At 43.6% G+C, this 15,341-nt stretch overlaps 1 protein-coding gene across 1 annotated transcript in view; it reads left to right on the top strand.

The window, feature by feature from the left end:
• The first annotated feature begins 282 nt into the window (after positions 1 to 282).
• Positions 283 to 15,341, top strand: part of LOC146785932 (fetuin-B-like) — a 32,200-nt gene continuing 17,141 nt past the window's right edge. Inside the window, exons 1-2 of the mRNA XM_085635332.1 lie at positions 283 to 701; positions 9,470 to 9,577. Of these exons, the coding sequence (XP_085491458.1) occupies positions 501 to 701; positions 9,470 to 9,577 (309 nt within the window). The 5' untranslated portion in view covers positions 283 to 500. The remainder of the gene's footprint in view (positions 702 to 9,469; positions 9,578 to 15,341) is intronic.

Genomic DNA, 15,341 nt, shown 5'->3' on the forward strand with positions numbered 1-15,341 from the left:
ATACTGAGAAAAACTCAAAGGTGAAAGTTGCAATCCAGATTAAACTAGATTTGTGAATCGACTGGACAAGTCCAATTCCCAATTAATAAAAGCGCCACGTGGGCACAGTCCTTTCTATTTGTATTTTATTTTGCATGTATATGACCCAATAATTCCTTTTTCATTCCCGTTATAGACGTTTTGGAGCCGAGCCAAAAAGCAGCATACTGCTGGGGGCTCTTTCACATACCCTTCCAGGCCTCTGTGTGTCTGCCCTCTGTGTGTTGATGGTCAGTTGATAGCAGTGACCGGCGGGTCTCTTGAAGCTGACGAATGCACAAATCAGTGACCACCGGTAAACACCAGTCTCTAATCATTTACACTAAAAGTTGCAGAGGGTCAGGCGTTATAAAAACCTAAGGGGTGAGCTGGGCTTTACCTTTCTTCGTCGCTTTGTTTTCAAGTCTGCTGCCTGCTCTAGCGCTGAGCGGGGGTCCAGCCCTGTCGAGGGCGCTACGAACATGAAGCAGGTTACCGCAGCGCTGTGCTTCACGCTGCTGCTGTCCCTCGGCAGCGCCCTCAGCCCTCAGCCTCTGGTGCCAGAAGACTGCAACGCCACAGACGTCCAGGCGGGCCTGGTCCTTGACGAGATAAACAAAGACCGAGACGAGGGTTACATCCTCAGCCTGTACCGCGTGGCCGACGCTCACAGCCAACCTGTGGTAAGGGAGTGAGGGTGGTTCCATGACCTCTCTGGAAGCCTGGAGCTAGAGGTAAATGTGTGCGTGCCCTAAACTTGGAGAGGATGTGGCGTAACGGTCCAGGTTCGAGTCTCGGCGTGGGCTCAACAACCGGTGATTCTGGGCAAATCACTTAATGTACATACACCGTGCCTACCAAAAATGAATGTGCGTTATATAATAACTGCTGCTCATGTCTAGCGCTCCAATACCTTCGGGTCGAGTTCGCGCTAGATTAAAAAAAACTGCAGAAAAAAAATTCGTCTTCGTTCCTTCACATAGAAAAGTACCTCTTCCATATGAAGAAATATCTTCCCACAGATCTCAAGAAAAAAACTGGGGGGCGGTAAGGACACTGCACCAATTTCTTGCAATTTATTTAGCTGCCCGTCTAGAAGGGCAGGATGAACGTGCAAATAAGTGTAAAGGCTTAGAATGTTGCGACATTGTGGGTGTTCACTTGATTTCTATTGCACATCCTATTTAGGCCCCGCTGGCTCCAATATATGGCGGATTTTCTGCGCCTTAGTGCAATCGGCACTTGTAAATATCCGCATTGGGATTTTGTGAATCGGGATCTGGGATTTCTCAGTAGAAGAATCACTTTTTGTGCACACTGGGCACACTTAGGTGTGCACAAGTTTTATGACTAAAGTATATAATCACTTTGATTTATGTCACGAATCTCTCTACTGGTTTGAATCCGGGTCTTCAAGGCATTGCTCCTTTGACAAATGCTGCTAATTCTGTCATTAAAAGGATCTCTGTAGATAATGGACGAGCAGCGCAGCAATGATCCTTCACAGGTTCCAATCCTTCTGGGCCGGCCTTTCATCCTCATCAGGTTGGTAAAATGTGCATTACACGGCTCAGACTACCTAGCTATGCAGTGAGAAGAGTTGTTTCATCTACAGAGTTCTCAAGAATGTGAAACATAGATAGTAATTTTGCAGATATTGATAAAAAAATGGTGTACACTGATATTTTGTTCTGGCCTTGCTAGCAATATATTTTTCAGGAGGTGCGATGCTTAGTGGTACGTCTGCTGCCTTAAAGGGGATTAATACTAGGGGGTGATTACGATGGCGGTGAACCCACCACCGGCAGGCTGCCGGTGTCAGGTTCACCGCCATCGTAAGGCCTTTTTCTACCCACCATATCAGGATGGAGGGCGGTGTGCCTGGCGGACGGAAAGCCCGTCCTCCACGGGTTCGACAGAGGCAATCGTTACGATTGCCTGTCGGACCCACCCCGCATCCACAAAATAGTGTCGGTGCCTAGCAGGCACCGTGCGCCAGATTTGGATGCTGCATCCCCGCCAGTTTGTCAATGGCGGTTCAACCGCCATTGAAAGGCTGATGGGGATGTACTTTGGGGGCCCGTTGCGGGCCGACCTTGTGCAGGTGCCCCTGTACAGTTCCCTGCACCAGGTGACAGGCATCGCGTGGTGCCTGCCACGTAGTGCAGGGAAATGCACAACATGCATTATTAACATTGCGGCTGGTGCTGCAGCCAGCAGCATCCGCCGCAATGTTAATAATGCCTTTTGCGGCCACCATTGTAATATGTTGTGCGGGACTGCCGCCATATAGGCGGGCGGTCCCAAACCCTGGGACGATGGCGGACGGACTTAAGTCTGTCCGCCATCGTAATCCCCCCCTTAGTTATATTTGCAGTTCGTAGAAAAACATGCTGACAATTCAGATTCAGAATTGAGTCTGGGTGAATAAAAAATGGTGTACCAGCCTCACCCCCGCAAAAAAACAAAGCGCCTGATTCACAAGCTGCACTTTGTAGTATGTTTTGTAGTACTACCAGCGGCGGCCGGCACAGGTAAACTCGGTGGGGCAGGGAAGGGTGGGGGGGGCAAGTTGACTGACGACAGAGTTGGTATAATTAAATAATACCTATTCAGTCGTCTGTCGGCTTCCCCTGCCGCACCCTGCCCTGCCTCACTGCGCTTACCTGTGCTGGCCGCCACTTAGTACTACAGTAACACTACAACACTTACTACAACGTTCTATTCTCAAACTGCACTTTTGTAAGTGTACTACATTTCGGTATTCATGAGCTTATTTATTTACATACACTTTTGTAGTAACTTACACCTTTGTAGTAAGCTCCTACCTCTATTATTTTTTTATGGGAAGGTGTTGCAGTACAAGAGGTTGGCCATGTGTAGTGCTGAGCTAACTCAAAAGCGTAAATTACCTTTGTGATTTAGGACCCAAGGGATTAAATATTTCTTTGCACATCCAAGTGTGAGCTAGGCTAAATAAGGTTGTCCAGGCCCACAGTGGGCAGAAGGGTTTTGGCTGTCTCAGGGGCTTCAGTGTAGAGTCACTTGTTACTAGTAGAGTTAATGCAGGTTTCACTTCTCACCAGCCTTCAGTGCCCCTGAGTCTGAAGTGTTGCTGATCCTCCCAACCAGGCACAGGAGAAGGAACTCCAATACATAAACGTGTTCCTCCAGTAAAGTTCTCAAGGAGTTTCTATGCAGTGCTCATGGCCTCATGGTTTTATTCCCAAATATTTTTTTTTTAATGTATATGTAAAGCCTTATTCGTTTTGGCATAGCTAAAAGAAACTTATGGCACAACTATCGTCCCATTTCAAGGCTTCCTTTGCCAGCTAAAATTGTGGAAAAAATAATTAATGTAGAGCTATCCAATTTTATTCTAGACAATCAACTTCTGGACCCCAGTCAGTTTGGGTTTAGAGCGAATCACAGTACGGAGACTGCACTCATAAAAACCACCGGCGAGATAAGAATGGCACTGGATGGCGGAGGGTCAGCAGCTCTAATCTTACTAGACCTATCTACAGCATTGGACACGGTGGACCATGGCTTATTGGTCCACCGTTTGGATGCCATAGGGGTTAAAGGTAAAGCTCTCACGCTATTAACCTCCTTTTTATCAGAGCGATCTCAAACTCTGAATCTTGGTCAGTTTAAATCCTCACCCTTTACTCTGCAATGTCGGGTCCCTCAGGGCTCTTCATTGAGCCCAACGCTTTTTAATATCTACATTTCAGAACTTGCCCCTCTAATTAAAAGTTTCAGTTTAAATCCAACATCTTATGCTGATGACACCCAACTGGTTGTATCAGCTGTACACAATGATATCAACTACCCTCTAAGATTACACAATTGCATGAGCGCCCTTAGCAACTGGATAAGTAGACACTGCTTAACACTGAACTCGAGTAAAATAGACGTTATTCTGTTTGGCAGTCTCTCTCCAGCATGGTCTCTTGCCTGGTAGCCGGACAGTTTGGGCTCACCTCCCATTATGGTGACTAAAGTCAAAAATCCTGGATTTATCATGGATGATAAGCTCAGATATGAGGCCCAGGTGTCAAAAGTAGTGTCCTCCTCATTCTACCCCATCAGAACCTTGAGGAAAATTCTTCCTTTTATCCCCAGAAATACCAGAAAGACTGTTGTTTCCTCACTATTTTTTATCAAAGCTGGACTATTGTAATGGCTTATTTATGAATCTCCAGGTTAAACTACCTGGTAAGCTCCAGGCAGTGCAGAATGCAGCAGCCAGATTGACTTTGGATATCCTCAAATACCAGTCGATAGCCGCAGGCATTCGGGAGCTTCACTGGCTCCCGGTGCGACAATGGATTAAATTTAAGGCACTCTGTGGCCCATAAAGCCCTGCACAGAGAAGGACCGAAATTTCTTTGGAAGGCTTTTAACTGGCATTCACCATGCAGATACTTACGATCAACCAATGCGAGATTGATTACCTCCACAAGAATCAGGAAAGTGAACTGGGGAGGAAGGAGTTTTATTAACAGCACAGCCAGGCTGTGGAACTCTATCCTACTGTATCTCAGGACCATACCAACCCTTCTTGCTTTCAGAAGGGAACTTAAGACTTGGATGTTTAGGAATCAGTAATACCCTGGCTCAGTAGCTCATGTCTCTGCAAGCGCCAAGACATCTATGGGTAGACACGTGCTATTAAAGTTTGAATAACATAACAGAACATGGCACAGTCTTCGCTCCCTCTGACCTATAGGATTCTATCTAAAACGCAGCTCCCCAAATAATTTCGGTCATTGGTAAGAAGGTAGGTGACTAGGTTAAGGGCCCTTTTGCCTTCAGATATCTTTGATGCTTGAAACCCCAAATATCCATTGTTCAGTTGATCAAACAGTCACAGTATTTCCGCAAATTTAAGAAAGTTAACAAAAACCCATGGTCCTGATTCACAAAGGTAAGCTTACACTTTTGTGTAAGTTCACAATTTTTTTGTATTCACAAACTACGAGCTTAATTTGACTAATAGCAATTTTTGACTGCCGATACTCCGCATTTAGGGAGGAGAACTCTGCCCACAAAAAGATAGGACTGGACGATCTTTTCAAGCCGGGACACTCTGCCACGCGTGTGGAGTCTCTGCAGTTGTAAAATTACTGTTAGTAAACTTAAACTTGTAGTTCGTGAATACAAAAAAATAGTAAACTTATACAAATGTGTAAATTTACCTTTGTAAATCAGCCTTCTAATGTTTTTAATAGTAAATGCCTTACCCATAATTCATCCGGGCATCACAACGCCTATGTGGAAATCAAAGAGGAGGCTCAGAACAATCTTCTCAATCAAGACAGGACCTCTTGAAATAGGTGTCATGTGATGGAAGTCATTTCTCATAAATGTATGAGGCCTAAGAAAGCCCAACCAGTATCTTTCTGACGTAAAATGGGTAATTCATCAATTAGCAGGTAAACGGTTCGAAGCATGAGAATTTTTTTGTGCAGCACCTTTGCCTACCGAGTTTACTTAGGGGCCTATTTACGAACTTGTCATGCAGTGCAGTGCAGTAAGTCACCTTGCTGTGCTGCATTGTGCAACAGGAAAAGGGCAGGAATGTGATGTATTTAAGGCAATATGGTGCATTCCTAGCACCAACTCAGGCACCCTTGCACCATGGTGCAAGAGTGCCCGCATAGCATGCAGGATTGTTTTTGTGCAGGAAGGGATACCGTCCTGCACAAAAACAATCCTGACAGGCATATTCCCCTTTTTATGTGTGCTTCTTAATGCCCCACACATAGACAGAGGAAGTAACAAAGAGAAATAGATATTTATTCTTGTTACGCCTCTCCTGGGAAGGCATATCTTTTTGTTGCATTCCCAGGTTTACCAGTTCTGTTAAATCTGGTAATGCATCAAAAACCATGGGAGTTGCATGAATACACACACAACACCAATGGAACACCTCCCAAGGGCAGAGTAAGGCAACGCAGCAATATGTGCTGTGTTGCCTTACCTCAGAAATATGGAGCCACTCAGGGCCATGCAAAGTGGCCTTGCGTGGCTTCATAAATCTCATTTAGGACTTACGTCACTCTTGCACCACCTTGCGTGGTGCAAGAGTGAGGCAATTTCACTCATAAATAGGTTCCTTAGAGTTTGCATCGGTTAAAACTGATCAGATCCATAGAGCCAAAGCAAAGCAGAGCAGAGTGGAAAAAGGAATAGTAGAAAACATTAGATGGCCAAAAGAATGATCAGGTACCCACATTTGCATGAATATACATAATTCGGCCTCTAAAGCACAAAATAAGTGTCCAGAAGCAGAGGAGAATTGGCATGGTTTTTACCAGAAAAAAAACTGAGGAGTGGTGTAAGCTTGAGTGAGACACTCATTAACCAAAAACAGTATAAAGAATGTGAATCAGCACAATTCAGTGGGTAACAATTCATGTCAATAGGAGATGATTTTTCCAAGTAGTACAAACTTGAATGGTTCAGTTCTCAAAGCTTACGAGAAATGGAATACTGTATACTGCATATCACAAGGATAAAAAAAAATGATTACCACCTATTCTTAATTGTGACTGATGCTATGCACACATTTATAGAACATTTTTAGTCAAAAGTATTCTCTTGAAGGCAAAGAAGTGACTATTGTCTGGTTCATACCAATGACTTTAAGGCAAAATGTTAAAACTCTTGAAAACTTAGTTGAAGGGTTTTAAGAATGTCACTCCAGTTGGGCGCATTGCGGTTGTCCAAATTACAGAATTGTACAAGAGCACTGATGCCACACCTTCTTATAAGTCTACCACTGATGATAAACAGGGGAAGAAGTTACCTTTCCTGTAAAGTCAAGTTTCATAAGTCATCTAGAGTCCCTAGTCCGAATGGACTACCAATGAATGTCTTCAAACAAGAACTAGTACGATAGGCAAAGTTACAAATGTCACTGTTCAACAACATAATGGACCACTGCCTTTTCCGTCTTCATGGAAGGGGCACCCTTGCAGTTCGTGTATAAAAATGGCTTAATTGGTTTCATATCCAAGCTACACTCAATGTGGAAAAGTTGTCCTGCAAAAACGTGTCTGGGTCAGAGGTTAATAACCTTTTGCGTTTTACCTAAATTTAGGTTTGAAAGAGGAACCTCATCGTTAGACATTATAATCCCTTCAGCTTTAGCCTATAAGGGCCTTTGGGGCAACTCAACTGGCCTTCTTGCATGTAATGTTGACTATAGTGTATATATAGTGGATCAAGCTGACTTATCACATCTATGGAATAAACCTGGTGCATGGGGGCTAGAGAATACTTCACTGAATGTTATAGTCAAAGTCCAACTCCTGGGCAAAGGTCTAACTAATTATCAAGTGGAGGTGGACTCACCTTCCAAATGAAGACAGAAAATTGACTCACACTGAGTTGTGTCCTGGCTCCACTTGTGTTTCCATTGTATATTTCTAACATTCTGGCCAAGTTAGATTCACTTTAAGTTGTTTCTTAAAAGGTGGGTGGTGTGACAATCAGTAGTCTATCATATTCTGGCAATCTACTGTTGATTGCCTCTAATCCAATCAGGTTGCTAAGATTACTAAAACATCTGGAAGAAATTAAGCATTAACCATCTCTCAATATATATAAAGGAAACTAAAAGTAAGGTTTTCTCAAGAAAGAAGTCTAAGCTTGCGTGGCCTGTAAATAATACTATGATGCGTCAAGCTTCTATATAGCCATACCAATGTATTACTTTTTTCCTACTATGAAATGTGAAGCAAACTTACGTAACTTGGGAAACTTCTACATTGTGATATTTGGCATAAAGAAATGTTTAATACATTATACAGGCTGATCTCCTGGGGCTCCTAATATCAGTATTTGAGACTTAACTTGAACTGGGTATACTGTATGGTTCACCTGCCTTTATGGGAAAGTTAGATGAAGCGATGTATTCAATAACAATAAACTGTATTAGGAAACTTTTGAGCCTTCGTTAGTCAAGGCCAAAATGCTGGATATGCATAGAGTTTGGGTTCTCGCCTATCTATTTATTAGAATAAGAATAAGAATTTCTATTTATTAGCATCTGGATAATTATTAAAGTACATTGCAGAATGAAACACGGCCAACATTGGGGCCTTAAAAAATGCTTCAGTGTTAGACTTACAGTCATCGTCAACAGAAAAAATTAGTAATCCCATTCCTTAGACTTATTTGTTGGAACTCTATAAACTTGACTCTTAGGAAACATTATGTACTGAGGGTATATATTGTATGACTTTCTTATTGGGTAAAATAATATAAACTCCTGAAATTATCTGGGATTGGTATTTACTTATTTGGAAACAGCATTCACATTAAGGCCCTTATTACCAATTTGGTGGGCCAATGGACCGCAGAATCTGTAGTGGCAGTCCACGGACTGCCAGACTAGCGGTCCGCCGGCCACATTAGAACTGTGGTGTGTTGACCCACATGGAACCACTGCTGCTGCAAGAGATCCACAATCCCTGGCGGAGGCGCAGCGGTCTTAGGCCCCTAATATGCTGGCTGTGCTGCTGAGTAAACCGCCAAGCATTTTAGGAGAAAACTCTGCGCAATGGGGTGCATGTAGAGGGGCACATGTTGTGCCCCGCTCTGTGCATGCACCCTTAGTTCCTGCAGGGCATGAACTTTAATGTCCATGCCTTGCATGAACTGCCCTTGACGCTCCCATTTCTTTAATGGCTTTGGCGGTTGCGGAGCGGGGCGGCAGAGTGGCAACCCCACTTTGACGCCGCCAAAGTTATAATAAGGACCTATGCAAGCTTAACTCCAAAGAAACAAGCTTACATAGACTTTAGTGTTAAAATCACATTTTTAAATTCGATGTTGATTTTGTCAGCAAGAGAGGACTATTAGCCACATTTTATGTATCCATCCAGCAGTCTGTGGTTTGCAAATTGAGGCCCTGATTTAGAATTTGGCAGGCAGGTAATCAGTAAAAAATGTGATAGATAACTCATCCGCCCTATTAAAAGTGCCATAGGAAATAATGCACTTGTAGTAAAGTGGATGGCAAATCCATCATGTGCTTGACAAGAGTAACCCATGGGCCAAACTCTAAATCAAGACCTAAGCATTTAAAATCAACCATTACAAATAGTATTACTGGGTGTTCGAAACGTTTGATTAGTAGGGTCACTAATGTGATGTGCTCAGTCAAACAGAGGTTCATAGTTATTGCAAACAGTGTACTAATCCTTGATCTGTTTCAATTTATGTGGGATAGACTGTGATTGATTCTTTTAACTTTTTCTATTGAAAAGGGCCAACCATTTTCAATCATACAATAAAACGTTTATTAATATTACTCATTACTATCATTATTATTAATATTCTGTATTGCTAGAGGCACAGATATTGGCATTTGGCTCCTGGTTCAAATGGTTTCTTCTTGTTTCAAAAATATGCTTTTTTTTTTTTGTTCTTTTAGGGTCCGGGTAGAATATTTTACCTAACTATCGATGTGGTGGAAACAACATGTTCTGTCCTCAGTGGGAAGAGCTGGAAAGACTGTGGAATTTACCCCTTCCATCAAACGGTAAGTAGTATTATGACAAATAGATTTACATTAAATAATACCTGTTTTTCCTAACATTTATTGAGATAAAAAAGGGGGCACTTTTTAGTTCTGGCAGTAGCCAAGAACTTTTTATTTTATTAATAATAAATATCTATATAATATACTTACTTACAATGCCTTTCAAGTCAAAAATAACTTTATTTCGATTGAATTTACAATCATAAAAAGTACATTTAAAACATTACAACATTATAAAAATTCAGTTTGCTCATTGACTGCTAAGGAAGGCAGGCATTTTACATGTAAACACTAACACTCTAAATACAAGAATAATAACACAGTAGTCAGTAAAAATTCGGTTTGCTCATTGGCTGCTAAGGAAGGCAGGCATTTTACAAGTAAACACTAACACTCTATATACAAGAATAATAGCACAGTAGTCAGTAAAATCTTAGGAAACAGTTGCCAATAGTTGGGAATGAGTTTTCAAGCAGGCTTTGAGAAAGCAGGCTACGGTTTTGGCAACGTACGGGGTGTCTAGGTATTGAAGTGCCAAAAGGGCCGGTCTGCATCTTCTCAGTCCTAAGTGTCGGAGCAATGGAACCAGCCATCGTTTCCGCGGGGATTTATAGAAACCGCAGAAAAAGGTTACATGCAGAGTTGACTGGCGAGTAAGACCGTCACAGGGACAGTTTGTTAGTTCCCGTGTCCAGTCTAGGGGCACAGGCAGTGAGACAAGGCGATAAAATACATCAAACCGAAATCTGGTTAAAACATACCTCTCATAATTTGACAGAAAAAATGACAAATAAGGTTGAATGCCATAAGAAGATTGGACCATCGTTAAATGAACATTTGGCTTTTTGACAAGTTCAGAACACAAACGAAGATCGCTTAAGTGGTCAGCACATAGCTTTTTCAAAGATTTTCTGGATATGTCCAATAGAGATTCAGGGTCAGTGAAATATGCAGGGTGGTTCAAATCTGTCAAAAATTTTGAAACATATAACAGCCAAGGAATCTTTTTCCAATGGGACAAAGTGAGACAGTCAGATATTAGTGACCTAGTTAGATGACATTGCTCCTGAGTCCACATACGATGCCATAGTAGAATCGGCTGGTATCTAATGATGTCAGTCAGATACTCCCAACCGAGTTCCACATGGGTGCCGTAAGTAGGAGCACTACGGGGGAGGGCTAATATGTATTTCAGAAAGTAGTTTTCTATAATTTGTAGCTCGTCTGCAGACACATAGCCCCAGACTCCGGCGCCGTATGTAGCCACACTCATGCATTTAGCTTGGTAGATCTTCAAAAGCACAGTAGGAGCGGGCTTACCCAGTTTCCTAGAGAACGAAGTCAGTGCAGATGTTGTGCGTTGAAACTGCAATTTTTTGCTGGATATGGCAGATTTCCAGGACAGGTGGTTATCAATAAGGATACCTAGATAGGGGTAGGTAGTGGCAGTTTCTAATCTGGTCTTCTCAATAAAGAGAGATTTACATTTTTGGGCTCTCTTCCCGATATTCATAACGAAAGTCTTGGACTTATTGACTTTGAGACCAAGAGAAGACATAAATTCGCAGTATTTTTCTAGTTGGGTCTGAAGTTGATTAGGTGTCCTTGCTAGGATGACTGAATCGTCTGCATACAGTAATGCAGGGATAGGGCGGGAGCTTATGCAGGGGAGATCTTTGCTATCAGCTAGCATCGCTTGCTCCAGTCCATTAGTATAGATGTTAAATAGGAATGGAGCAAGGACGCATCCCTGCCTTACGCCTTTTTCGATGTTAAAGGATTCAGTAAGCTCCCCTTTGATACCGTATCTCACACAAGCTTTTGCGTCCGAGTATAACTCTCGGAGAAAATTCAGCAGTGCAAGATCTATGCCCAGATTTTTCAGGATCGCCCATAGCTTGGAATGAATTACGCAATCAAATGCGGAACTCAAGTCCACATAGACTAGATGAAGTTTACCGCCTTTGGCCCCAGCGTATTTGCCTATGAGTAAAGTCAGGTTTAAGGCCTGTTCCACAGTGCCCAGGCCCTCCTAGAACCCAAACTGTAAGTCAGTTAAGATCTTATTCTCTGTGGCCCAGTCCCTTAATCGCTCCAGGATTAGTCTGCCGGCAACCTTGCCTAGGGAATCCAAAAGGGAGATGGGCCTGTAGCAGGCTGGGTTGTCCCGATCTCCCTTTTTGAAAATGGGCAGGAGCACAGAAGTAGACCAAGAATCAATTAGGCCGATCTGGGTAACTGCAGACATGACCTGTGTGACAATTGGAGACCAAAGATCTATATTGCTCACAAATATGTCTAAGGGGACCCCGTCTGGACCGGGCGCCTTACCGGTCTTTGAGGCAGTCAGTGCTGTGATTATCTCCTCTAGATCGAAGTGGAGGTCAATAGGGAAGATGTTATTGCTAGTGGGAGCTTCCGCATCTGGTCTAGGAGCCTCGGTTGTCAAGGGGTTGTCCCCGAAGATCTGCGAGTAGTATGCTACCCATTTATCAGCGGGTACTGCCACATCTAGATGCTGTATCGCGGTTTCATCAGCTAGGAAAGGGGCCTTAACTGTTCTCCAAAACATGGTGGAGTCCTTGGTTAGAGTGCTCTGGTGTAGTTGGGCCCAGAGATTATTTTTTATTTCCCGTTTACGGGATTGCTGTGCCATCTTATAGTTTTTCCTTAAGGAGGCGATTTGGGGCTGGTCCCTGGTCTGATTGTGTAGAGCATTTTTCAGTGCACGCTGCGCTTTACGGCAACGGGAATCAAACCACCCTCTTGAGTCCTTATCATTGTCGTGAGTCCTATGGGGACGGGTAAGCTCTTGTCTGATGACTTCTAATATCTTGACAAAGCTGGAGAGGATCAGCTGGGGGGAAGATGACGTCTCCAGACAGTGGTGGATTAAAGGAAGGGTTTTTTGGATGATCTTACTGGTGATCTCTGTGGGGTTGGTCATCGTCCACTTAACAGTATAACCGTTAATTTTATTCATCTCCAGAGATTGCTGCGCTAAGAGGCTTGTTTTTGGGCAGGCTGAGGATGGAGTATTTAATACTATGGTTATGCTATTTGAGTAGTGGTCGCTTGAGGGGTCGGTGCCAGTTGTAAATTGCTTCAGTCGGTTGTTTAGGGATTGAGAGCATAAAATAAAATCGATGATTGTGGTAGCACCTCTACCATGAAAAGTCGTCTTGAACTCTACAGCAGGACACACTAAAATGTTCGCGAATTCAAGTTCTAGTGCAAAAATACAGGCGTTTAGTGCGTGACCCACTGTACTGTGGGTGAAGTGGGCCAGGGGGACATCATGCTCGTCTAAAAGCCCACAAATACCTTTGCTATGATTGTTACACAAATACACATTGAAATCCCCACCCCACACAATATGACAATTTAACTCTTGATTCATAGCTTTTTGGTCTTGTAAATACAAAGTAATTTCCGACAGAGATTTTACACAGTCGCTGGGTGAAGAGTTATTATACATATTGATGAGATAATAACAGGAGTTATTGTCTGGAACTATTTTGAGGATTTGAGAAATTGACGAGACTAACGGAACTTCCGTGATCGTAAAGGGAATTAAGTTGGAAACATAGATGGCTAAGCCGCCCTTGGATCTACCATGAGTGGACGGTAAGGAAGGGAGGTGAAATGTTTTAAAACCCTGAATATGAATAGGGTCAATTGCCCAAGTTTCTTCTAGGCAGATTAACTTAAATTTGTTGGTTACTTCCACCCAAGACTGAAGATGGATTTTCGATCTTAAGCCAGCTACGTTCCAGAATAAAATTGGAAGGTCCTGGGTTGATGAAAAAGTAGAATTTGGAGGCTGAGGTTCAGCAGAGGAATGTGGGAGTTGGGACGGGGACTGAGTGGTTATAGCAGAAAGAGGAGGGTTGGGTTTAGGCTCACTGGGTTGAGGAGTAGTAGATTGTAGATTTGGGAGCGGGTCTGCGGGGGTAGCTGACATGGTGTGACACGCGACCTGGTGGGGAGAAAATGACTGCTGTTGGGTCAGGGTGTACTGGGGAGGGGAAGACTCAAGCTGGGTACCATACAGAGATGGCGAGAAGGAGCCAGCCGCCCGAATGCTCTTACAGGGGTCTTTTGGGTTAGGAAAGACGCTGTTGTAACTGCTGTCTGTCATGGGTAGAGATGGTAGTCAGTCCACCATATCCAGGCAATCGTATCGATTGGATAGTAGTGGACCTCTCCAATTGCTAAAGTGGCCTGGTGGTGGGTTGCTAAAGCCATACCCCGACCACTGGTTTCGGTCTCTGATTCCGCCCCAGTTTCCTACCCTCGTCCAGGACCACGGAGGACCTGCGTTACGTCGTGTATTAGGGGGATAGAAATACGACAAATTATGGGTAGCTATCCCTTCAGTAGAGATTTGATCACCCCAGGAGCAAATATGCTCGACTGTATTTGGATCTTCAAAATTTACTATAATACAGTCGCCCTGTGTGTTTTTTGGTAGGTTGCCTAACCAAGGCACTCTACGCACTGTAATAACTCTGTTGTCCATAAAGATTGGGAGCGGTCTATTGTTGGACAACCAGAATATTACTTTATTTTTTAGGGACCAAACCGGTTCATCTTGGTTTGGGGGGAGTTCCGGAACCCCAGTCATTATTACTACATATGGAGAGGCCTCAGGTGGGAGATGGATAGGGGGAATCCTTCTCTTACGATTATTAGGAATGGTGTTGAATCCAGTAGCATTATTGGATTGGACAGGAGCGGGAGTGGGGGCTGTAGAGGTGGGAAGGGAAGAAGGAGGGTTTGGTAGGGAAGGTGCTGTTGGTTTAGGATTGGTTACGGGGCGGGGTGGTAAAGGGTTAGAGGATTTAGGAGGTGGTTGCGACTTGTTTGTAGATGCTAGGGAATAATTTTGAGTAGGCTTCTCAGGGACTTTTTGTTTGTTAGAATTGGGGTTCTGCGCGGAGGTTCCAGGTTTTAACGCTTTGGCGTTTGGAGTGTTTGAAGTAGTGGGCCTGCCTTTCGCCAAATTGGAATCCTTCTTGTTTCCTGTACTTTGGGATAGTGCAAGGGACAGTTGGGTAAGTTGAGACTGAACCATGTGTAGGGCCTTTTCTATGGGTTCCAAGTGAGATTTAAATAGATCACCAATTCTGGTGAGCAATAGGCTGTCGTTGCTACATGCATTGATTGTAAGATTACCATTTACCATATCTCCTCCGCTGTAATTGCTACTTGAGCTGGTGCAGCTGATGTTCAGATTAGCAGGAATAGAATCCACTATTTGAACATTTGACAGTGAAGGAGAATGATGGAGGGATGAAGGGTTAGGATTTTGCGGGGGAAAATTAGAGGCAAGAGGAGTTACAGGGATGGTTGTAACAGGAGGAATGGTGGAATGGGGGAGCTTAGTGGTTGTCTTCTTCTTTGATTTTTTAGGGATTGCTCCTTCTCGTATACCCCTAGCCATTGAGGAAGAGGGGGTGTTATCTAGTTGAGTAACAAAAATAGCAGGAGATTTTTCCAGGGAGAGATGGGAATCAGACAAGTCTAAAGATGCAGAAAGGTCCACTGTACAGGGAACAGTGTGCGTTTCTGCATGCACTGTCACTGGAGGAGGTAGATCAACAGGACGTAAGGGGTTTTTTGCAGTGGCCAGTAGGCCCATCGAAGAGCGTCTGGCAATCATCAAGTCCTGTGAGATCCTCCGATCCAGTAGGATAATGCCCTGCTCAATAGCATCGTTGGCTTTAGTTATAAATTGGTCAATTGGGCCAATGACCTCACC

The sequence above is a fragment of the Triturus cristatus genome, chromosome 11 (assembly GCF_964204655.1).
Source record: "Triturus cristatus chromosome 11, aTriCri1.1, whole genome shotgun sequence".
NCBI lineage: Eukaryota > Metazoa > Chordata > Amphibia > Caudata > Salamandridae > Triturus > Triturus cristatus.